Below are 24993 nucleotides of genomic sequence, written 5' to 3'. Positions count from 1 at the left end.
CTCAAATGGGATGATACTCACACACAGCAGCAGCAGCAATGATCGCCCACCTACTGACAGACGAATGCCCAAGGTCACTCTTGCAAATGACTCCCATGGACCGTAGAGTAAACCCACTGTAGTAGTCTGTGAACTTTCAACGGAGGAGGAAAATCAAAGTGACACGAACTCTCTCTCTCTCTGCTGAAGCTCTCTCGTCGAGGTCAGCAGCAGCAGCATTGTGAGCTCGACACTGGCGTCGAGATCTTGAACCAAGTTGCTGGCATCATACGCGACAATAAAACCTCACTTTTTTATTCTTAGGTTTTTTCGGTAAATTCACGTAGGTAAAAAATCTAAATTAATAAAAGTAAAATTAAAGTAAAATAATTACAGCAAGCGTGCTGTGACGGTTCCACCTGAAGACGGAAGCTTGTGTTGCCTCCGAAACGTCGTGATTTTTATTTTATTTTTATTTTACTTTTATTTATTTTGATTTTTTACCTACGTGACTTTACCGAAAAAAACCTAAGAATATGAATACTTGCGGTCACAAAAGCTTCAAATCTATAATTAAAACCTCACTTCCCCATTCCTCACATCATGTTCCATCCCCCCACCACCTCTCCCTCAACTCTCCCTGCCCCCCCCCCACCTCCCCGTGGCTGGCCCGTGGCGCGTGCAGCTGCGACGAGCGATGCACAGGGGGCGTCTGCGTGGAGGAGGCGCGGTGCCCGTGCCAGAACGGAGGCTCGTGCCCTCAGGGCGCGGCGGGACCGTGCGTCTGTGCGCCGGGGTGGACGGTGAGGACGCCCCCGTGGCTCGTTCACATCCTCCACGGGACAGCAACAGCAGCAGCAACATCATCATCGCCACCCATCATCCATACGGCACCAGCAACCACCATCATCATCATCATCGCCACCCATCATCCATACGGCACCAGCAGGCACCATCATCATTGCCACCGATCATCCATACGGCACCAGCAGACACCATCATCATCGCCACCCATCACTCACACGGCACCAGCAGGTGCCATCATCGTCGTCGTCATCATGACGAACTCGATACGTCTACCAGATATCACCACTCACTCTAGATACTCACTGGATATGAGGGTAATCGTGATACCTTCACCCAACATCTCCATCACCGCGAGACCTCCACCGGATTACATCCACCCGCGCCGTCAGCTCTACAATCCACCAGACTTACAAATCATCTCCATCAGATCTCGTCATCACCATCCATCGCCATCTCTGTGTCAGCTCTGTACGTCCACCAAACATCATCATCATCACCATTTCTACACTACCACCAGAAGTCATCATCTCCACACCATCATTGGACCATGATATCTACAGCTCCACCATATATCATCATCGATCATCTCGAATAGCATGTGTATATGTCTAGCAGACATCATCACCATCATTTGCACACCTCCACCAGACATCACCATCATCTCTACACCTCGCGTGTCACCTCGACTCCATCCGCGTGTCGAATTTGCATCAACAAGGCAGTAGTCATAGACACTCGTGGTTTTGTCAATGACACGTGTGGAGCAGAATTCACTGGCGAAAAATATCTAACCCCAACACTAGAACCAGCTCTTCTCTTGTAGCTACACGTGCAGGGGCGTGTGTCCCGTGGCTTCTTTGATAACTAATTTCTTCAGAACCGCATTTTGTGTTCAGTTTCGTGTCCTCCGACTAGCGCGGCTAGCTACGTACGGTGTGAAAGAAGTTCAACGTACATACATGCGCTTGAGTGCCTGTTAATGATAACAACTATACATTTTAGAGTTACGGTCAGGAACCCAGTTGTATCACTCTGGTGAGCAATTCCATGCAACTCTTTTCCGATCATCATCATCATCAGCCGCAGCAGATGCGGTCCTGTTCAATCCACTGCTGGATGAAGGTAGCATCCGATCATGCGTCGCAGCAAACGCAGCCAGCAGCTGCATCCGCACGTGGCGTCTGCTGCCCCCCCCCCCACCACACAGCGGCCACGATCTCATTTCGGTACAAGTGCCTTCTCCCCTGTCTCTCTCTCCCTCTGTACCCTCAGCCATGCTCCGCTGGGGAGAATGATGAAAATATCCTTCCCCGCCTCGGGAAAGAGTCAAGCAAAAACGTTTACTCTTTCAAATAAAGGGGACAGTTGCGTTTAATGCAGAGAAATGTGCCACCCCCCACCCTCTTATGGTGAGGCCTCTAGAAAATAAAACTCATAAACTGTTGACGCGGCGCGGGAGAGGAGCGAGAGGATGCGCGCGCGTGATTGATTGAGAGGCCGTGATGGATCGCGTGCGCGTGAGCGACCCTGCATTGTGATCTCCGTGTCGCGTCTCTCGTTCTCCTGCTCTCTCCGTCTCTCCCATTTTATTTCCTCTCAACTCTCCATCCATCCATCTCATTCTCTCTCCGTTGTGTCTTTCCTCGTCTCTCCGCGTGCCTCCTTCTTTTTCCTCTCCGCTCTCTCTCCGTCTCGCTCCTGCGTCGACTCTTCATCTCTCTCCTGCCCTCGATTTCCACCTCTTCGCATCTCTTCCTCTCTCCACTTTCTATCCCCCCCCCCCCCTCTCCCCTCTGCGTCTCTCGTTTTTGCCTCTCCTTTCTCTCGTTCGCTCCTCTCTCAACTCTCGACCCCTCTCGAAATGTATCTCTCCTCCCGCCGCCTCCTCCTCGCTGTGTCTCTCCTCTTGCCCTTCATCAGGATGTATCTCTCTCTCTCACTTTTCAGCCGATCAGACAAAATTTCGGTTATCTTGTTAAAAGTAAAATTTTTTTCATCAAATCAGATTTTTTGTAAAAATATTTTTGTATTGATTGGTGTCACTTCCAAGTTGTTGTCAAGAGGAGCAAAGCGAGTCGAGGAGGCGGACACTGTCTCTCATCTCCTGACTTACCCGTTCTCATTCGCTCATCTCACGGTCTTCTTCACACAGCTTCTGATCTCCCGAATATCGTCTCTCCTGGCCACCCCGATAGTTCGGTCTTCCGATCACCTCATGGTCTGGCCTCCTGATCTGGTCTCCTTATCTTCTGATTTCCTGATTCGAGCTCCTCGTTTTCTCCTGGTCTATCCGGGTCCCATCGTCTCTTCATCTTCTGATCCCAAAGGGAATTTTGAATCCTAGTTTCCTGATCTCCTTATCTGATCACCTTGACTCCGAATCTCATAGCCCCCCGATCTCTTTCCTATTTCCTGATTCCCTTCCGGTCACTACAATCCTCCTTTTCTTCCCGGTGACCCCCCCCCCCCCGTGCCCCCCGCCCCCTCCAGGGGGCCGCGTGCGCCGTTCCGTGTCCCCCGGGCCGCTTCGGGGACAACTGCGCCGAGCGGTGCCGCTGTCACAACGGCGCGCAGTGCGACCACGTGACGGGGAGGTGCACGTGCCCGCCGGGGTACACCAGCTCAAGGTACTCACTCGCACGCGCACAAAGACAGCCCCGGTGCGGCGTCCAACCAGGCTGTTGTGGGAAGTGCTGGATGGGGTGGTGGGGCCAGAAACACGCCCGGCCACCTTTGTCTCTCTGTTGATGTTTTTTTTTCGCATTGCACAGAGTACGGTACTCGTACAAAGGTCCGCGTACGTTTGTAAATAACTTCCCCGCTGATCGAGTGGCGATTGCTCCGTGCTGTGCATGACCATCAACTAAACTCAGGTCGCCGGGTTGGGAGCATCGAGCGCGAACCCCGCTCCTCCACCGCATCACAACAACAAACACCACCACGACCACAACCACTCCACCAGCACCACCACCACCATCTGCTGTATCTGGCAAGGCCACCCTCCCTTCTCCCTCCCCTCTAAGCCACCCCCCCACCCAGATCCCCCCCCCCGCTCCCCCCACAGGCCCCCCCCCCCGCCATCTCTCGCCACGCTCTCTCGAGGCCGTGCGCGCGCGTCACTGAGCGCGTGTGAGTACGGGGGGCGGTGGCGCAGCGGGTAGCGCGCTGAGCCACGGATCCGCCGAACAGAGTTCGATTCCCGCTCACGCGCGAAACCGGTGGCGATTATCTGAACCAGTCCTAGGCGATCCTCTAGGTCGACTCAGCCTCAAATGGGTACCTGGTGTGATGTCTACATAGAGCCGGTCTTCATAGGTGCTCGCAAACAGCACTTTCTCCAAAAGTATGTTGAAGGCGATAGGACGGTATTGTTTGTCTCGTGTGTGCTCCACGTGTGTGTAGGTGTGTGTGTGTAGGGGTATGAGTGTAGCTGTGTGTGCCTGTGCGTTTGAGGTCAATTTGCGTCCTTTCATCAACCACACGAGGCCCGTCGTGCCAGTGATGCCCTCACTGCCGCACCACGTGACGAGCGAAGGGCAGATGCCATTAATTAATTTGCTCTTCAGATGGCGTGAGCGAATGTTTTATGTTTTACTTGGCATTTTGTCTGAGACAGAGACGCGCAAGTGACGAGATGGGGGTGGGCGATTTAATTACACGTGGGGGGGGGGGCGGGGGGGTGTTGGAGGGCGCCTTTCGTTGAAATCGAACAGTCGCTTTCGTGCAAAGCGGACCGTCCATCAGGTCGGGGCACCCAGATGTTGCCTGTGTGTGTATGAGCAGCGTAAGTGTGCGTGTGTGTATGAGCGGTGTGCGTATGTGTGTGTATGAGCGGTGTGCGTGTGTGTGTGCATGAGCGGTGTGCGTGTGTGTGTGTATGAGCGGTGTGCGTGTGTGTGTGCATGAGCAACGTGCGTGTGTGTGTGAGCAGCGTGCGTGTGTGAGCGGCGTGCGTGTGCGTGTGTGTATGAGCGGCGTGCGTGTGTGTATCTGTAAATATTTGGAGCGGTGGTGCAGTGGTGAGCGCACTGCCCTACGAACCCGGCGACTCGAGTTCATTCGCAATGGGGAGACAAAATGCGGGGCCGGGCGTGGTGCTGACCCCCCACCCCTCCTTCTAAATCCACCCCCACGTGTGCCGTGCCGGCCTTATCCGGGGCTCGCCAGCAGCCCTTGCCCCAACAGTCTGTGAAGGCTATGTGGGTGATCTCTGTCGTTGTGCGTGCACGCGCGCGTGAGCTTCACTGCGCGCACGTGTGGCGGACCTCGTGGTGTTGTTTGGTATTCAGGCCACATTGACCTTCCTCTGCTCGCCGCGTGAGCAGAGCGCACATGCGCACTCGCTTATTAATTGCGTTCAGAGATCACGTGAGTGCGTAGACAATGTGCGAGCGTGTGCTTGTCTAGCCTCAAGTGAATACCTGGTGCGGTGTGCAGTAAACATCGCCACTGGGGAGACAAAGGAGGCTGCGCGTGGTGCTGACCACCCACTCGTGTGCCATTCCGGCCCTCATAGGCGCTGCTCGCTAGCAGCACTTGCCCCAACAGTGTGTTAATGCTATACGGGGGATCTTTGTCTTTTGTAGTGCCGGCCACCCACCTCCTCGTGCGTCCTGCCGGCTTTTAAATGTGATCGCTAACAGCACTTAGCAAAAAAAAGAGTCTGTTGAGGATATACTGGGGATCTTTGATTTTGTCTTTGCGTGTGTGTTAATGTGTGGGGAGTGGTGGTGCAGTGGTTAGACGCACTGCGCTGCGAACCCGGCCACCCGCGTTCGATTCTTCGCTCACGACCAATAACGGTGGCAAATATTTGAACTGGTCCTGAGTCGACCTGGGGGAGGACCCCCCAGGTCGACTCAGCCTTAAATGAGTTACGTGGTTCCCCTTTTAAATGATGGTGATGAGTCAAATTCTCGACCGAAATTTGGAACTTATTGCTGCTCCACAGGGTATGCTGACTGAGCATGGGGGGGGGGGGGGGGGTCTGCATTTATTTATATCTATAAAGTAAAATGCGTACATTTTTAATTGCACTTTCGATATTAGTGAGTCATTTTCACACCCTTCTTTGTGTATTTAAAAAAAAAGAATTTAGGATAATGATCGGAATAAATACCGTTCTTCTAATCCGCATCTGCAACAGTAGCAGTCATTTCACGTTCGTGTTTTTTGCCTTTTAATTTGGGAGGCGTTGGGAAGGGGGCGGGGGGGAGTAGTGCGCGTGTGTGGGGGGTGTGGGGGTGGTGGCATTGGCGGGGGGATGGAGGGCAAGGGAGGCAGGGGATTCGAGTCACGTCCAACCACTGACGATCGTCAGTTTGTTTAAATTCCCAACACTCGGACATTCAGCGGAGTTCGCGCGAACTCCCTCGTCTCGACCAGGGTGTCACTTGTCGCCTTCGCTGGGAGGAGGAGGAGGAGGGGTTGGTGGCCCCCGGTCGAGATGGACGTCGCGAGTTGGAGGAGGGGACGCACCGGGTGGGGGAGGGGAGGGGGGAATCCCAGGCATGACCGCGAGAGATGGCGACGGCTTTGATGAAGCCATCATCCAGCAGTAGATTGATCATGGTTGATTATTGAAGTTGATGGAATATATTTGAAACCTCACCTTTCCTGGGGACAATCCCAGCAAGGGAGACTGCTGCTCGCTCCTCTTCTCAGCTTCGGACAGAAGTGACCTGACTGCATATTCTGTGAGTCTGGGAGATCGTTCCATGAAAGCGATGATGATGATGATGCCTACGCCCCCCTCCCCACTCTCCCGACTTGCCCCTCCCCCCAACTCCCCCCCCCACACCACCAAGGTGCCAGGACGCGTGCCCCCTGGGCAGGCACGGCCAGGACTGTGCCTTGCCGTGCGACTGCGACAACGGCGCACGCTGCTTCCACGTGAGCGGCGCGTGCCTCTGCGAGTCGGGCTTCGGCGGGGCCCGCTGTGAGCACCGCCTCTGCCCCCCAGGGCTCTACGGCCCCAACTGCGAGCAGCCGTGCCCCTGCGACCCCGACCACACGGCCAGGTGAGTGGTGGGGGCATGGGGGTAGGGGAAGTGGGGGAATGGGGGGGTACACCTGTGCACTCGCTTATGCATCCACCTGTGCAGTTACTAAACTAAACAATAAAATTTTTTTTTTTTACCAGGTAAGGACCATTGAGTTATGTAGCTTTTTTTCAGAAGCGACCTGGCCACAACATGATTGCTTAACGAAGTGGCTTGTCACGTGGAAATGTATAGCAGCCAAATACTCTGAACGCGGGATGTTGATTTTAAATGTGGAGGGAAAAACCGGAGGACCCGGAGAAAAATCCACGCGACTACGGGGAGAGAGAGACCCGCAAACTCCACATACACAGGCGTCAGGGTCGGGGATCGAACCCACGCCCTCCTGTATATCAGACAAGGTAGTTAACATCTCGCCAACGTTACATTAGTCACTCACGCATGGACTCACCGGTGCGCTCATCTTTCTACTCACCTGCGTATTCACTCGCAGGGAGTGAATCGTGTAATTCACTTCCCATCGCCCATATCAGGACATTGTGTTGCACTGAAAATGTCGGGTAAAACACTCGGATCTCAACTCATCCTCATCGCGAAATAATCCACCACCACCAACACCACAACCACCACCACCACCACTGTCAACACCAGCACCACCACTACCACGACAGAGCCACTCGCTGTCTCTGGCCACCTCGTGACCACACCGCGTCCCCTCCCACCGCGCACCCCTTTCGCTGAGTCCCGGCAGAAGTAAGCGAGCTCTCAGCCGAATTGAGCGGCGCATTGTTCGAGTTGTGGATGAGTGGATTAGCGTTAGGGGTAGGGAGAGACTCGAGCGCGATGATTGAATGGCCACGCGATTGTCCCCGCGTGACGCCGTGCGTCATCCCCCCCCCCCCCCCCGACTGCCCCACAGCAATGGCTCTTAATCAGGTCACGCGCTCCGGGGATACAAACTGGGACTATCACTTGCCCTCCCGTACCCCCTTTATGCCGACTCCCCACCCCCTCCGCCTCGTTCCCCTCCCGCTACCCCCTCTGTTCTGCGGGTTGGGGGAGGACGCGGGGGGGTTGTCCCCGCCGGGGGTATTTGACTCATTCACACAATGTGCGTGTGAATTTGATTGCCTCGAGTCTTGTTTTGAATAATAGCTTAACATGATCATCATCATCACTGTTATTGTTATTTAATTGCAGAAGCAAAGATAAAGGCGCAGGACTGCAGTTGCTCGCTCAAAGCCACTGCTGGCAGCAAGGCCTCCACCACCACGTTTGGGGGGAGCCCTAGGAGGACCCCTCTACCGAGGGGTGCTTATAAAATTAGATTATTATGTTTATATTCTATAATGCTTAAATAATTGTATGGCGGAAGAGTTGCCTTGATAGGAGCACACATTGGTCAGTCTTTTTGTGTTCGTTATCCCACCTCTCCGATGCCGCTGTATCTATTGTTATTACTATTACGTCTTCGGAACAATTCATTGTTTATTTGTTACACGGAAAATTCCTTTTAGGTTCGGTAGTCACGGCCCGCAGCCAGCGAACAAAAAGGTTGACAGGAGCCCAGCAAGCAGCCAGCCAGCCAGGAAACTCGAGGCATATCTTCAAACGAAAATGTAATAGTCGTCGTGCGATGATTATTTGCAGCCAGAGAGATGATTAGCTCGCCAGGAAACGCACGCGTGCGTGCGTGTGCGCGGGCAGAACCCGGGTGCTTTAAGGGCCGTGGCTGCGAGACGCTAAATCTTCCTGGCCCGCGCTCTTAGCATTATTACCATAATACACTGTGTTAAGAGCGGCGGAGGTTCCAAATAATTCCGGGTTAATGTGTTCCAAAAAAAAAACCCCATCAATTTAATATTGCACACACACGTGGGCACACACACACACACGTACGCGCACAAGCATGCACGAGCACAGGAGACACGTACAAAGACAAAGATTGCCCGTATAACCTTAACAGGCTGTTGGGGCAAGTGCTGTTGGCGAGCACCTATGGAATCCGGCACGTTACACGAGCGGGTGGGTGACCAGCATAACCACCGGCCGCCTTTGTCTCTCTCATGCTGACGTTTACACTCCGCAGCGGGATTACTCAATTGCAAGGCCGGTGTCGACCTATGTTAGGCCCAGGATCGGTTCCAATATTCGGCGCCATTATTGGCCGTGAATGTGCAAATGAACTCGGGTTGCCAATCATCATTCACACGAACGCCGATGCACGCACGCACGCGCACGCACGCGCACGCACGCGCACCGAGTCTCTGCGCTGAAAATGTAATGTCGTGGGCGAACTCGGCGCGTGGAATATGGATTCGCACATTCATGCGGACAGTATTCCGGCTGGGGATGAGCGTCGCCGCACAGATAGGTCACGATAGTTTTCGCTCTTAATGAATAAAACATCTGGTCCCGCACGGAGATGATAGGGGTGGGAGGCGGTGCGCTGCCCGCCCAACATAAACCACCCCGCCCCCAGCCCGCCCACACCCCCCCCCCCACCCACGGAGTCGACAGAATACTAACGGAGCGGCAGTCGCTGAGTTAACCGAGTCCGCAACTGTAGACGGAGCGATGGACGCGTGTTCGGTGGAGGTGCGGCGGGGTGGATTGTTGCGTCGCAGGATCGCGAGATGCGGCGGTGGCTTAGGGAGGACATATTCAGCGATAACAACGCAATCCTGATCAGCATCATCGGCATCATCATCATCTTCATCATCGGCTCGTGTGCATGGGGGCCAGGTGCTAGTCCGTGCCTCGTTGCGCCGCTGGACCGCAGGACGTGGCAGCGGTTCATGGAGGCCTCCATCCAGCAGCGGATTGATCATGGCTGATGGTGACGGGTGGGGCGCCGTGCCCTGCTCCGAGCAGGGCTGGCTGCGTGTGAATATTTATCAATGTAATTGACACGGAATGGCTTCTCATGTGAAATATGACAACTTCATTTTCCAGAGCTCCCTTCCCCGCCCCCGGCACCAGAAAAGGGGAAGAAATTAATGTTTGTGGAATTTCGAAACGTCCCGTTAGCGGAATTTCCTGCCGTCTGGCATAAGTATAATACATCTTCGATTCCTCTTCCCGTCTCCCCCTCCTCTTTGTCGTGTGTGTGTGTGAGAGTGAGTGAGTGTGTGAGAGTGTGTGTGTGTGTGTGAGAGTGTGTGTGTGTGTGTGTGAGAGTGTGTGTGTGTGTGTGAGAGTGTGTGTGTGTGTGTGAGAGTGTGTGTGTGTGTGTGAGAGTGTGTGTGTGTGTGTGAGAGTGAGTGAGTGTGTGAGAGTGTGTGTGTGTGTGTGAGAGTGTGTGTGTGTGTGGTCCGGCAAAACAACCTCCTACCTCCTCGCGGTGCCGGACGGGCAACACTGTCGTGGGCAGTGCTGTGGGGGGAGGGCCAATGCCCATTAGCCTCTCCCCTCATGGCGTCTGTGACCACCACAGTGGCTAAACGGGGGCTCTGGACGGGTGTGAGGGGCTGGTAACCCCTCCACCTTCAATTCATTACCACTAAACCACGAATTAAACATAAATCTGTAACAAATAAGCTTGTGCCGGAGGCCCCGGGGGGTCAGGCTTTTATGACGTCTCCTGGCCAAACCCCATTTGGCGGAGCCAGGAGATTGAATTTTCACCCTCGGGGCTCCTCCAGAAACAACAAAAAACCATTGCGGATGGCCACGTGGAATGTTCGAACGCTCACTGCGGAGGAGAGGCTGCCACTCCTCTGTCGGGAGCTGGACCGGTACCGCCTGGATCTCTGTGGCATTCAGGAGGTCCGGTGGACCGGTTCTGGCTCCTGCCACCATGAGGGGTGGACAGTCCTCTACTCGGGGCAGGAGACTGCCAAACAACAGGGTGTGGCTCTTCTTCTGAACAAAAGAATGAAGGGGGCGTGGGAGCGTGGCGGTGAGGTGTGGGAAGCTGTAAGCCCCAGGATACTTTGGGCTCGCCTTCCCATCAACCAGAGGCGAGGAGTGGTGGTCGTGGTTACTTATGCCCCCACCGAAGACGAACATCCGTGGAGGGATGCAAGCAAAGCCGATGAGTCAGACGCTTTCTATGACCTCCTGTCACAGGTGCTGGCTAAAGTGGCCACTCGGGACAGAGTCATCTTGTTGGGTGACTTCAATGCCCGAGTTGGTCATGATGCTGACACCTGGTCTGGAGTGATTGGAAGGCATGGGCCAGATCAGCTCAATAATAACGGTAGGAGGCTGCTAGATTTTTGTGCAGCCCATGGGCTTGTAATTACCAACACGCTCTTCCGGCATCGGCGCATCCACACAACATCATGGATACATGCCGGGTCCAAGCAAGAACATCTGCTGGACTACATAGTGACGGACCAGCGGATGCGAACCCATGTCCTTGACACCAGGACCTACCGTGGAGCTGATCTGTCCTCTGACCATCGACTAGTCATCTGTAAGATGCGCCTGCCTTTCTTCCACTCCGGTGGTGGGTGTACACCCAGGATCCCATTCCAACCAAAAGTGGCCTGGTCTCAGTTAGCTGATGAAAGTTGCAAGCGAGAATTTCATCATCGCTTGCAGCTGGGGTTGGCATCGTCCCCCACTCCACCTGATGTCGAGGGTAAATGGGCGAGGTTTAGGACTGTGACTCATGCAGCTGCAATGGCTGCTTTGGGTACGCGGTCCAGACCTCCCCAGAAACCCTGGCTGACAGAGGAGGTGTTCAGGTTAATTGAGAAAAAGCGACAGGCCCACTCTCATCGCCTACAGCATCCCACGTCAGAGAATGAGGAGGTTTACCGCAGCCTTCGCTCGGAAGTTCGGAGAGCCGTAAGGCGTTGTAAGGATGGGTGGTGGTCGCGGGTTGCTGAGGAGATGGAGTCTGCCTCAGTGGCCCGTGATCACAAATCACTATTTAACTCCATCAAAAAAGTAACCTGCAGCGCCACACCTATTACCATCATTAGAGGAAAAAACGGTGATCCAATCTCCGACCCCCAGGAACAGGTTTGCAGATTTGCTGAGCATTTCTGTGAGGTCCTGGGGGAGGGAAATTCTCTCAGCCAGGAAAACATCATGGCACAAAGTGGGGATAACCCTGCTGAGGCTGCGGTGCCTCAAATATTGGAAGAGGTCACCCCCTGTGAGTGGCTGGCTGAGGTTCCAGCTGTTGAGGAAGTACTGAGGGCGATCCGGAGTCTGAGACCAGGGAAGGCACCGGGCAGAGATGATCTCCCAAGCGAAATGCTGAGGGAGGGTGGCGTTTGTGCACAGACTGCCCTATATGACATCATAACAACAGTCTGGACCACTGGACGGGTTCCGCAGGACTGGAAGGATGCCCTGGTGGTCCCCCTCTTTAAGAAGGGGGACCGCACAGACTGTAACAACTACAGGGGCATCTCACTCCTCAGTGTGCCGGGTAAGGTCCTGGCAAGGATTATTCAACATCGCCTTGCTAGGCACGCTGAGGAGGGGCTTGCGGAGCCCCAATGCGGTTTCAGGAAAGGGCGGTCCTGCACAGATGCCATATTTTCTGTCCGTCTGCTACAGCAGAGGTGTAGGGAATTCCAAAAAGACCTACATCTCTGCTTTATTGACCTGGTCAAGGCCTATGATACCATCAGTAGGACTGGACTCTGGGTTGTTCTTCGTGCTTTCGGAGTCCCTGACCCTCTGCTCACGATCATTAAGGACCTTCATGATGGTGAGCGGGCCCGGGTAAAACTACGTGGCCGGGAGTCGGAGCCTTTCCCTGTACACCTTGGGGTGCGACAGGGATGTCCTCTGGCTCCCACATTATTTAACATCTATTTTGACCGCGTAGTTCGTGAAGCCTTCAATAGCTGTACCGGGGGAATTTCCGTTTGGTACAGATATAATGGGAGGCTGATCGACGCCCGGGTGCGATCAAGGGATGGCTCCCTATTGGTCAACCACGTTATGTATGCCGATGATTTGGTAATAGCTGCTCATTCAGAAGAGGAGTTGGAGGCGCTGCTGCTGAGACTGGAGCGTGCCACTAAGAGGTGGGGCCTTACCATCAGCCCCACCAAAACCAAGCACCTGCCTGGGTATTTTGTACCATCGGACACTCCACCCCCACAACTCCCAATTGGTGATGGGGCAGTTGTGGAGAGAGTGGAGAGTTTCCCATACCTGGGCAGTGTGCTTATGACCGGCTCCAGTCTATCAGCAGAGGTCTCACTCCGAATCAGTCGAGCGGCAATATCTTTTCATCGGTTGCGTAACGCTGTGTGGAAGCTACCTGGTCTGTCGCTCCGCACGAAGCTTCAGGTCTTCTCGGCCACGGTCATTCCCTCCCTTCTCTACGCTTGCGAGACGTGGACCCCCCTGGTGGAGCATCTTCGCCGGTTGGAAACATTTAGGCTGGCCTGCCTACGATCCATCCTGGGTTTAACCAGGCTGGATTGTGTGAGGAGCTCACAAATCCTTGAAAGATCTGGGCAAAGTCCCATCAGTGAGCTCCTCCGGCAGGCAAGGCTGCGTTGGCTGGGTCATGTAGCCCGCATGCCCAGCCACCGCATGCCTAAACAGCTTTTGTTCGGCCGGATCGAGGGGGCTAGACGGGCGCGGCACGGGCTGGAGAAGAGATGGAGTGATGTGGTACAGGAGGACGTGGAGCTGAGTGGACTTGCCGATGACTGGTACCAGCGGTGTCAAGATCGGCCTCAGTGGAGGAGGCTCGTGAAGGACGCTACTGGGCAGTTGGAGGCAGTCGCCCTCCAACAACAACGGAGGGCGGAGGAGCGACGCTCACAACAACGAGCGGAGCGCCGGGTGGCTAAAGCACAGCAAGTTGGCACAGTAGGGGGCACAGGTGGTGCATCAGCCAGTCATCTCGGTCATCTCGGTCAGTCGACCAGTGGCACCTGGGTCTGCCCCGTGACCTCCTGCCAGCGGGCTTTCGACACTTCACGTGGCCTCAAGGTGCACTTGGCCTGGCACAAGCATCGTGGTGACGTCACCGCCACTTAGTGGCGAATGGCGGTTGTTGTTGTTGTTGTGTGTGTGTGAGAGTGAGTGAGTGTGTGTGCGTGTGTCTCACTGCTGTCACCGTTAGCAGCTGTAATTCCTCGTAAAAGCTCGTGGCTGTAAAGTTGATGTGGGTTTAATTTACTTTGCTCGTGGCGCTGGGAAGAAAAAAAAATATTCTAACTTCACCACCCTGCCCCCCCCCCTCCCTGCCTCCCACATTACGCACGCACGAATACAGATGCCCGTGTAGCTTACGCCGGCAGTCGGGGCAAGTGCACATAGCGAATAACCTTTGAAAAACCGGCACGGGGGGAGGGCGGGAGGTGACGATAATACGGCCACTACCACTCACGCCCGGCCGCCTTTGTCTCCCCAATGCAGATGTTTTCACACCGCAGCAGGTACTCATTTAAGGCTGAGAGGGAATCGGGATTCGGGTCGCTGGGCAGCGTGCAGTGCGCTCACCACTGGACTACCACTAGAGGTAGGGGTTCGTGTTAGGGCTGGAGGTGGGGTTTAGGGGTTCGTGTTAGGGTTGGGGGTGGGGTTTAGGGGTTCGTGTTAGGGCTGGAGGTGGGGTTTAGGGGTTCGTGTTAGGGCTGGAGGTGGGGTTTAGGGGTTCGTGTTAGGGCTGGAAGTGGGGTTTAGGGGTTCGTGTTAGGGTTGGGGGTAGGGTTTAGGGGTTCGTGTTAGGGCTAGAGGTGGGGTTTAGGAGTTCGTGTTAGGGCTAGAGGTGGAGTTTAGGGGTTCGTGTTAGGGCTAGAGGTGGAGTTTAGGGGTTCGTGTAAGGGCTAGAGATGGGGTTTAGGGGTTCGTGTTAGTGTTGGAGGTGGTGTTTAGGGGTTCGTGTTAGGGCTAGAGGTGGAGTTTAGGGGTTCGTGTTAGGGCTAGAGATGGGGTTTAGGGGTTCGTGTTAGGGTTGGAGGTGGGGTTTAGGGGTTCGTGTGAGGGTTGGGGGTGGGGTTTAGGGGTTCGTGTGAGGGTTGGGGGTGGGGTTTATGGGTTCGTGTTAGGGTTGGGGTGGGGTTTAGGGGTTCGTGTTAGGGTTGGAGGTGGGGTTTATGGGTTCGTGTTAGGGTTGGGGGTGGGGTTTAGAAATTCGTGTTAGGGTTGGGGTGGGGTTTAGGGGTTCGTGTTAGGGTTGGGGGTGGGGTTTAGGGGTTCGTGTTAGGGGTGGAGGTGGGGTTTAGGGGTTCGTGTTAGGGGTGGAGGTGGGGTTTAGGGGTTCGTGTTAGGGCTGGAGGTGGGGTTTAGGGGTTCGTGTTAGGGCTGGAGGTGGGGTTTAGGGGTTCGTGTTAGGGTTGGGGTGGGGTTTAGGGGTTCGTGTTAGGGTTGGGGTGGGGTTTATGGGTTCGTGTTAGGGTTGGGGGTGGGGTTTAGAAATTCGTGTTAGGGTTGGGGTGGGGTTTAGGGGTTCGTGTTAGGGTTGGGGGTGGGGTTTAGGGGTTCGTGTTAGGGTTGGGGTGGGGTTTAGGGGTTCGTGTTAGGGGTGGAGGTGGGGTTTAGGGGTTCGTGTTAGGGTTGGAGGTGGGGTTTAGGGGTTCGTGTTAGGGCTGGAGGTGGGGTTTAGGGGTTCGTGTTAGGGCTGGAGGTGGGGTTTAGGGGTTCGTGTTAGGGTTGGGGTGGGGTTTAGGGGTTCGTGTTAGGGTTGGAGGTGGGGTTTAGGAATTCGTGTTAGGTTTGGGGTGGGGTTTAGGGGTTCGTGTTAGGGTTGGAGGTGGGGTTTAGGGGTTCGTGTTAGCGCTGGAGGTGGGGTTTAGGGGTTCGTGTTAGGGCTGGAGGTGGGGTTTAGGGGTTCGTGTTAGGGCTGGAGGTGGGGTTTAGGGGTTCGTGTTAGGGCTGGAGGTGGGGTTTAGGGGTTCGTGTTAGGGTTGGAGGTGCGGTTTAGGAGTTCGTGTTAGGGGTGGAGGTGGGGTTTAGGGGTTCGTGTTAGGGCTGGAGGTGGGGTTTAGGGGTTCGTGTTTGGGCTGGAGGTGGGGTTTAGGGGTTCGTGTTAGGGTTGGAGGTGGGGTTTAGGGGTTCGTGTTAGGGTTGGAGGTGGGGTTTAGGGGTTCGTGTGAGGGTTGGGGTTTAGGGGTTCATGTTAGGGTTGGGGGTGGGGTTTAGGCGTTCGTGTTAGGGTTGGGGTGGGGTTTAGGGGTTCGTGTTAGGGCTGGAGGTGGGGTTTAGGGGTTCGTGTGAGGGTTGGAGGTGGGGTTTAGGGGTTCGTGTTAGGGTTGGGGTGGGGTTTAGGCGTTCGTGTTAGGGCTGGAGGTGGGGTTTAGGGGTTCGTGTGAGGGTTGGAGGTGGGGTTTAGGGGTTCGTGTTAGGGTTGGGGTGGGGTTTAGGGGTTCGTGTGAGGGTTGGAGGTGGGGTTTAGGAGTTCGTGTTAGGGTTGGAGGTGGGGTTTAGGGGTCCGTGTTAGGGTTGGGGGTGGGGTTTAGGGGTTCGTGTGAGGGTTGGAGGTGGGGTTTAGGGGTTCGTGTTAGGGTTGGAGGTGGGGTTTAGGGGTTCGTGTTAGGGGTGGAGGTGGGGTTTAGGGGTTCGTGTTAGGGGTGGAGGTGGGGTTTAGGGGTTCGTGTTAGGGGTGGAGGTGGGGTTTAGGGGTTCGTGTTAGGGCTGGAGGTGGGGTTTAGGGGTTCGTGTTAGGGCTGGAGGTGGGGTTTAGGGGTTCGTGTTAGGGTTGGAGGTGGGGTTTAGGGGTTCGTGTTAGGGCTGGAGGTGGGGTTTAGGGGTTCGTGTGAGGGTTGGGGGGGGGTTTAGGGGTTCGTGTTAGGGTTGGGGTGGGGTTAGGGGTTCGTGTTAGGGTTGGGGTGGGGTTTAGGGGTTCGTGTTAGGGTTGGGGGTGGGGTTTATGGGTTCGTGTTAGGGTTGGGGGTGGGGTTTAGAAATTCGTGTTAGGGTTGGGGTGGGGTTTAGGGGTTCGTGTTAGGGTTGGGGGTGGGGTTTAGGGGTTCGTGTTGGGGTTGGGGTGGGGTTTAGGGGTTCGTGTTAGGGGTGGAGGTGGGGTTTAGGGGTTCGTGTTAGGGTTGGAGGTGGGGTTTAGGGGTTCGTGTTAGGGCTGGAGGTGGGGTTTAGGGGTTCGTGTTAGGGCTGGAGGTGGGGTTTAGGGGTTCGTGTTAGGGTTGGGGTGGGGTTTAGGGGTTCGTGTTAGGGTTGGAGGTGGGGTTTAGGGGTTCGTGTTAGCGCTGGAGGTGGGGTTTAGGGGTTCGTGTTAGGGCTGGAGGTGGGGTTTAGGGGTTCGTGTTAGGGCTGGAGGTGGGGTTTAGGGGTTCGTGTTAGGGCTGGAGGTGGGGTTTAGGGGTTCGTGTTAGGGTTGGAGGTGCGGTTTAGGAGTTCGTGTTAGGGGTGGAGGTGGGGTTTAGGGGTTCGTGTTAGGGCTGGAGGTGGGGTTTAGGGGTTCGTGTTTGGGCTGGAGGTGGGGTTTAGGGGTTCGTGTTAGGGTTGGAGGTGGGGTTTAGGGGTTCGTGTTAGGGTTGGAGGTGGGGTTTAGGGGTTCGTGTGAGGGTTGGGGTTTAGGGGTTCATGTTAGGGTTGGGGGTGGGGTTTAGGCGTTCGTGTTAGGGTTGGGGTGGGGTTTAGGGGTTCGTGTTAGGGCTGGAGGTGGGGTTTAGGGGTTCGTGTTAGGGTTGGGGTGGGGTTTAGGGGTTCGTGTGAGGGTTGGAGGTGGGGTTTAGGGGTCCGTGTTAGGGTTGGGGGTGGGGTTTAGGGGTTCGTGTGAGGGTTGGAGGTGGGGTTTAGGGGTTCGTGTTAGGGTTGGAGGTGGGGTTTAGGGGTTCGTGTTAGGGTTGGGGGTGGGGTTTAGGGGTTCGTGTTAGGGTTGGAGGTGGGGTTTAGGGGTTCGTGTTAGGGTTGGGGGTGGGGTTTAGGGGTTCGTGTGAGGGTTGGAGGTGGGGTTTAGGGGTTCGTGTGAGGGTTGGAGGTGGGGTTTAGGGGTCCGTGTTAGGGCTGGAGGTGGGGTTTAGGGGTTCGTATTAGGGCTGGAGGTGGGGTTTAGGGGTTCGTGTTAGGGTTGGAGGTGGGGTTTAGGATTTCATATTAGGGTTGGAGGTGGGGTTTAGGAGTTCGTATTAGGGTTGGGGCGGGGTTTAGGGGTTCGTGTTAGGGTTGGAGGTGCGGTTAAGGGGTTCGTGTTAGGGCTGGAGGTGGGGTTTAGGGGTTCGTGTGAGGGTTTGGGTGGGGTTTAGGGGTCGTGTGAGGGTTGGGGGTGGGGTTTAGGGGTTCGTGTGAGGGTTGGAGATGGGTTTTAGGGGTTCGTGTGAGGGTTGGGGGTGGGGTTTATGGGTTCGTGTTAGGGCTAGAGATGGGGTTTAGGGGTCCGTGTTAGGGTTAGAGATGGGGTTTAAGGGTTCGTGTGAGGGTTGGAGATGGGGTTTAGGGGCTCGTGTGAGGGCTAGAGATGGGGTTTAGGGGTCCGTGTTAGGGTTAGAGATGGGGTTTAAGGGTTCGTGTGAGGGTTGGGAGTGGGGTTTAGGGGTTCGTGTGAGGGCTGGATGTGGGGTGGAAACCTCCATGGTTAGTGTCAGAACTATGGTTTCGAATCTTTAGACTGTGTGGGGTTAGAGCAATTTTTGAGTTGAGGCTCACGTTTGGAAACACGACCAAGCCACCGCAGCTGTCATGAGCTGTGCAAATTGTTGGGTAATTTTCTCACGGTCAGCTTTGGGGTTTGTTTCTCCTACTCATCTCCCCCTCGGCTCGCGAGGCTGGAGGCGGTGGCGGCAGGTAATTCTCGACGCGCTGCTGAATATTAAATAAGAACGAGTCGTCGCGTGGCCGTGCAGATGCTGGGCATTTCACCGTGGCCAGCGGATTAATTAGGCTCCGTCACGTGGCGGAGTGGCGGCGGGGGGGGGGGGTTATCCTGCCACTGAGCAGAAGGAAACATCCATAAAGGTTTCGATCAAAGTCGCGTTTTGTAAAAGAGCGCCAGGTTAATGAATATTTTACAAATGTCCCCACGTCTACAGACGGGATTCCTGAGTAGGACTATAATTTTACATTCGTATTACAGCATATTGGGGGGGGGGGGGGGGGAGTGGTGGCGCAGTGGTTAGTGCACTGCGCCATGAACCCCGTGACCTGCATTAGTAGCAGACCGCCGTCCCAAGTCCATCCTGCTGCGGAGACTCATCCGGGTCTCTTGCCTGCTGGAGCGAATGAACTTCATTCGGGCCACGGCTCGCATGAGTGGCGCGAGATATCTGAACCCAGCCTGCCTCCCAATCCCGCAGCGTCTCCACCAACCCGCACTGACCAGAGTGGTGAAGTATGGTCAAACACCCCCCCCCCCCATCATGGTGTGGTGGAGGCGGGCTTCATCCAGCAGGGGATTATCAAAGGTCTGTAAATTATGAATCGTGGTCTTCAGCTGTGATCTCCCCACCGCTGGATGACGCAACCTCATCCGTCACGGTGCAGCGCTGCGACGTTCCATCTTCTCACTCGCGAACCGATCTCTTTGCTCCGTCTCTACGAGGTGGAACCTGTCGTGGCAACGTCCCTTGCACCGCCTCGGCCAACGCCAGCCGGAAAGGCGCCTTACGAATGATGAACGCATTCCTTCGTTCATTAGCGGACGAATGAAGGAACGAAGGTTCGAAGTCGCAGATGAATAAATTAGCGAAACAAATTGATGGATGGAGGAGAAGGATGAAGGAATGAAGCGGCGCGTGAATGTGAATGACTCATCACCTGACACTCCCCCACCCCCTTTTCACCCTCCCCCGGCTCCACGCTTTGACGGGGGGGGGGGGGTAGCCGAGGGGGAGGCGAGAGTGAGACCGGTGGATAAGCCTCGCTATTAGCACATTAATTGGTGGGATTTGATATTTTTTGCTGCGTAATGAGAGATAGCGATGGGAGCCGCCATCCTGGGAGTGTGGGATGGGGATGTGGGGGGGCAAGGGCAAAGTCGGTTGTGGGGGGTGCGGGAGGGGAGGGGCAGAAGGTTGAGAGGGTGAGAGACATGAGCCCGTGCGTGCACGAAGTTGGGGGTGGCGGTGGATGTACGGGGAGGGGGAGGGGGGGGGAGAGACAAAGAGGGGGCGGATGTGCGTGTTGGAGAGGGGGCGGGGGTGATGGGGGACGATGCCGATTTTCACGCTTGGGTGGAAATGAGATGGGCGGTTTGTTAATTACAATTTGTCTTCGCCGGAATGTATCATCCTTGAGATTGTGGAGGCTCAGGAATTCACATCCTCGTCATTTCTTACCACCACGATCGCCGCCATCATCGCCATCATCGCCGTCATCATTGAAACCCTTGATAGTGCTTTGTGAATCCACTGCTGGATGAAAGCATCCGCACGCCGTGTCGGTCGTGGGTGAATGGTGTGACCATACTTCCCCAGGCTGGTCAGTGCGGGTTGGTGAATGTTTGGGGGTGCTAGAAGCATTTCAGATACCACTCGCCACTGATGACAGCCGTGGCCGGGAATCGAACTCGGGTTGCCAGCTCCAGAGTGCACAGCGCTAACCACCGTCGTCAGCACAATTCATCGTCGTGTTTCATTGCCGAGTAGGCGCTGCATAGGTAGGCGGTACGAGGGTGCTTAGGCACAAGAGCACCTACAATGTGGATGTATATCGCGTGTAATTGTGACTCTAGAGTTACGCTAGAGAGGGAGGCAGACCGCCTCCTAGGCAGACTGGACTTGACACGGGGCAGGGCCTCCACAGCACCGATGACTGGGGGAAGGGAGTTCCAGACAACGGGAGCAGCATAGGAATGAGTTGGGTAGGTATATATATTAGCCAGTTTGTCTTCATAATCGGGTAAGCTCAATTCTCTTCATCATCGTGATCGTCTTTGTCATCATCAGCCCGGTGAGTCTGCAGCACGACTGTGTGACAGACCAGCTTAACAGCCCCTCTTCGTGATGGCCTACGGATGGCCCGTCCACGTCACACGAACGTGGAATTTCCACGCACAATTTAAAAAAAAGGTGGTCCAACGCTACCAATTGTTCAATTGGGCACGGGGGAGTCCTTGAACGATGATTTGGCTTCTCTTGCCATTTAGCGAGTTTGTCAAGGGAGAACATCGCACGGATGTTTTTTTTAATAAAATTGGATCCGTATTTGCCCCCCCACCTCCCTCGCACATCGCGGGGGGCGGCTTTGCGGGGATATCGCAAAGGTCGCGTGACACGTGCAGTTGTCAGAGTGGCTTCTCCCTCTGATTATCTTCTCACGGTGGCCTAACCCCTGTCGATCCTTCCTCTCCCAGCCAGGGTCGCCCATCATCTCTACACTATTTCCTCTCAAACTACTCCCCCCCCCCTCCACCATTGCTACTGATCCCCCGTAATCCGGCGCTACATCCACATTATCCTCTCTGTGCCTCCGCGCAGTCCTAGCCCATCGGTTGCCATCACCGCCATCGCCACGACCATCGCCGTGGTGAACGCAATCATCATTAGCATCGCCACCATCACCACTGACGACCACATTCGCCGCCATGGCCACCAACAGAACCATCACCGTCATTAGCGCCACAAACAGCACCACTATCACCCCACCACCGAAGTACAAAGATACCCCGTGTAGCCTTACCAGGCTGTTGGGGCAAGTGCTGTGAGCGAGCACCCATGAAAGCCGGCACGGCACACCCTCACCGACAATCACCACGACTATCAATCTCACCAGAACAACCACCACCCTACACTCCCATCTACCATTACAGCATCACCACCACCATCACTGCCATCATTGCCATCACCACCACCACCACCGCCGTGAACAGCGGTGGTTGAGGGGTACGCCGCGGTGTGGGGATGTTTTCTCCATGTTTTATGAATTCGTCACAAACAAAGCAACGTTTGATGCTTATGATGCGATGGTGATCATGACTACAACGATGATAATGACTCGGGTGATGTTGAAGACGATGACATTCATGACAATGATGATAACCATGATGACAATGATGATGATATCAATTCTGAAAATCACGTTGATTATAATAACAATGGTTATGATGATGATGACGGCGATGATGGCGATGGCGTGAACGATTATGGTCATGGCGATGGCAATGATAATGAAGTCATATAAGATCATGACACTGATTGATGATAGCTTCACTTGTAATTGCACTTCACTCATATCCCTGTTTGTTAATATTAGTACAGTAGTCGCCCCCGATATCTGCTGAATGTTTAATGTTTCTGTCGCTTTAGTTCCGTAATTTGTGCTGTGTTCAATCTGGAGGTTAATCTGCCCCGAGCCAATTCGCGCTGCAGGGAATTTAATATTTCGCTGTGACTTCACGTTGATTTATGTTTGTGCAATATTTTCAAATCCTCGTGCAATGCAGCTGTTTTGCATGTGATATTGTATTTAATTTCGTCACAAAAGTGACCTAGGTCACGCTTGCAAATTATATTCTATCCTCTTCTCTTGAGTTATCTATAAACTAAAACGATTAAACTATGTTTTATTTTTTACCAGGTAATGCCCACTGAGCTATATCTGTATATATTTTGCAGAAGCGACCTGACTCCCAATGATAGCCCAATGAAATGGCTTATCACGAGGACATGTATAGCAGACAAATACTCTAAACGCACGTGGATTCAAAATATGGAAGGAAAAAGCAGAGGACCAGCAGAAATATCCACGAGATCATGGAAATTCCAAATATACAACAAGGCGCCACGGTCGGGATCGAACCCACGGCCTCCTGTATACCAGACGATGTAGTTAACATCTCGCCACCACGGCGACCCTGGTTACACAAACTGATGTTGACTTCGCTTGACAGTGATGATCACAATAATGATGGTCAAGATCTACCACTCCTGACGATGATGATAACTATGCCGATAATGACGACGGTGACGACGATGATGATGACTATGATGATGACACTGATGATGATGACTATGATGATGACACTGATGATGACACTGATGATGATGATGACACTGATGATGATGACACTGATGATGATGACGACGGTGATGACGATGATGACGATGACACTGATGATGACGATGATGATGACGACGGTGACGACGATGATGATGACGATGACGACACTGATGATGACTATAACGATGATGACGACGACGTTGACGACGACGATGATGTCTTTGATGACGACGGTGACGATAATGACGATGCTGATTCCCCCCCCCCCCCCAGTTGCCACCCCGTGTCGGGCGAGTGCGCGTGCCTGCGTGGCTGGAGGGGCGCGCGCTGCGACGCCGCCTGCGCCGCGCCGCTCTTCGGCGAGGGCTGCGCGCAGCCGTGCGCGTGCCACGGGGCCGCGCGCTGCCACCACGAGACCGGCGCCTGCTCCTGCCCGCCGGGACTCGCCGTGAGTTCCTCTCGTGGGGGCGGGAGGGGGTCACCAAATTGTTGAGTAGGTTAGCGTGGTGGTGGTGATGGTGCATGATGGTTGTCATTGCGGTGGTGGTGGTGAGGATAGTCGTGGTTCTGACGGTGGTTAATGTTGGTTGGCGTGATCGTGGTGGTGATGGAGGTTGTTGTTGTTGTTGGTCTGAGTGGTTGCTGTGTCGGTGCTTGTAATGGTTATCGCTGTAGGCATTGTGATAACAATGCTTGTCGATGGTAGGGTTATCTTGGTCGTTGTTAGTCAGTGGTGATGGTGCCTTGGGTGACCTTGGTCGTGGATTTCGTGGCGGTGTTTGCTGTTGTTTCTGGTCGTGTTTATGGTGGGGGTCTCACTCGCCCCCCCCCCCTCCCCGTGTGTGGGCAGGGCCCCGACTGCTCCACGCCGTGCCCACTCGGCACGTTCGGCACGAACTGCTCGGCCCCCTGCGCCTGCCTCAACGGCGCCAGCTGCAGCCCCCTGGACGGGAGCTGCTCGTGCCTGGCGGGTACGGGCAGCCCCTCCCCTCTCCCCCCACACACCCACCCCCTCCCCCAACTCCCCACTCCCTCGCCTTCCTGCCTCGCGTCCCCTCTCCCCTGTCTCGGTGACCTCTCATTTCTCTGCGTGCTCTCCCCTCTCCTCGCATCCCACCTCCTCCATCATCTTGCTCCCTCTCCTGTGCCGTGCTCTTACTGCTGCTCGCCACCGTCTTCCCTCCCCTCGTCTCCCCTCTTCTCCTGGACTCTCCTCCCGTCACCTCGCCATCTCCTCTACTCCCTGCTCACCGCTCCACTCCTTTCTATTCCTCTCTCCTCCCATTGTCCCCTCATCCATTCCCCTCTAATCCCACCTGCCCTGAAACTCGACCATCAGGTCAACTTCTCTCCCAATCCGGACCTATTCAATCTTTTCCGCTCCCCACTCACCACCCGCCGATTCCCCTCCTCGCCCATGTAATCCCCACTCCACCTCCCAGCTTCCCTGCCCCTTCCCAATCATCCCTCATCCATTTCGCACTTCTTGCTCCCCCATTCGGTCGCTGTTCGTAATCATTCGCGGCAGAACGGGACTCGCGGCTCAGCCACAATAACCCAATTTGGCAGCATCCGAACGCGTTAGGATTCATCCACATGATGATGAGTGATTAGAGGCAGCTGAAGCTGAATATGCGAGCCTTTATCAGACACACACACAAATAATCAGACACACACACAAACAATCAGACACACGCAAACAATCAGACACACGCACAAACAAAACAACAACCAGGGAGTGATTTTAGAATGGAGCGAATGAAAAAATCACGATTTAGAGCGGGAACCCAAATCGGCCCAGTTTGTTTCATTTCCCCTGAATCGCTCTTCACCGAGCAAAGTTCTCCATTTAATCCGATGACGTTGTTCGTTAAATCGAATAACCACCACCACCCCCACCACCACCACCACCACTAACCACCACCAGCCCCACTACTACCACCACCACCACCCCCACCACCACCCTCACCACCACCCCCACTACCACCACCCCTAACCACCACCAGCCCCAACCCCAACCACCCCCACCACCACCCCCACCACCACCCTCACCACCACCCCCACCACCCCCACCACCACCCACACCACCACCACCCCCACCATCACCACCACCCCCACCACCATTACCACCACCGCCCCCCACCACCGCCTCCACCGCCACCCCCCCCCCCACCACCCCCACCACCACTCCCACTACCACCACCACCCACACCACCCACACCACCACTACCACCCACACCACCACTACCACCCACACTACCACTACCACCCACACCACCACCACTCCCACCAACACCACCACCCCCACCACCACCACCCACACCACCACCACCACCACCCACACCACCACCACCCCCACCACCACCACCCTCCACCACCACGA

General features: G+C 55.0%; 1 protein-coding gene across 1 annotated transcript in view; it reads left to right on the top strand.

Annotated features, from left to right (window-relative positions):
- LOC133346752 (multiple epidermal growth factor-like domains protein 11) overlaps positions 1-24993 on the top strand; it is a 104913-nt gene that overhangs the window by 52308 nt on the left and 27612 nt on the right. The window contains 5 exon segments of the mRNA XM_061558603.1: positions 665-782; positions 3277-3413; positions 6594-6806; positions 22884-23058; positions 23461-23581. Coding sequence (XP_061414587.1) covers positions 665-782; positions 3277-3413; positions 6594-6806; positions 22884-23058; positions 23461-23581 — 764 coding nt within the window.

This window comes from Lethenteron reissneri, chromosome 24 (assembly GCF_015708825.2).
Source record: "Lethenteron reissneri isolate LAM-NWPU_2019-01 chromosome 24, ASM1570882v1, whole genome shotgun sequence".
Taxonomy (NCBI): Eukaryota; Metazoa; Chordata; class Hyperoartia; order Petromyzontiformes; family Petromyzontidae; genus Lethenteron; species Lethenteron reissneri.
Note: the sequence above shows the minus strand (reverse complement) of the source record. Positions and strands in the feature narration are given on the sequence as shown.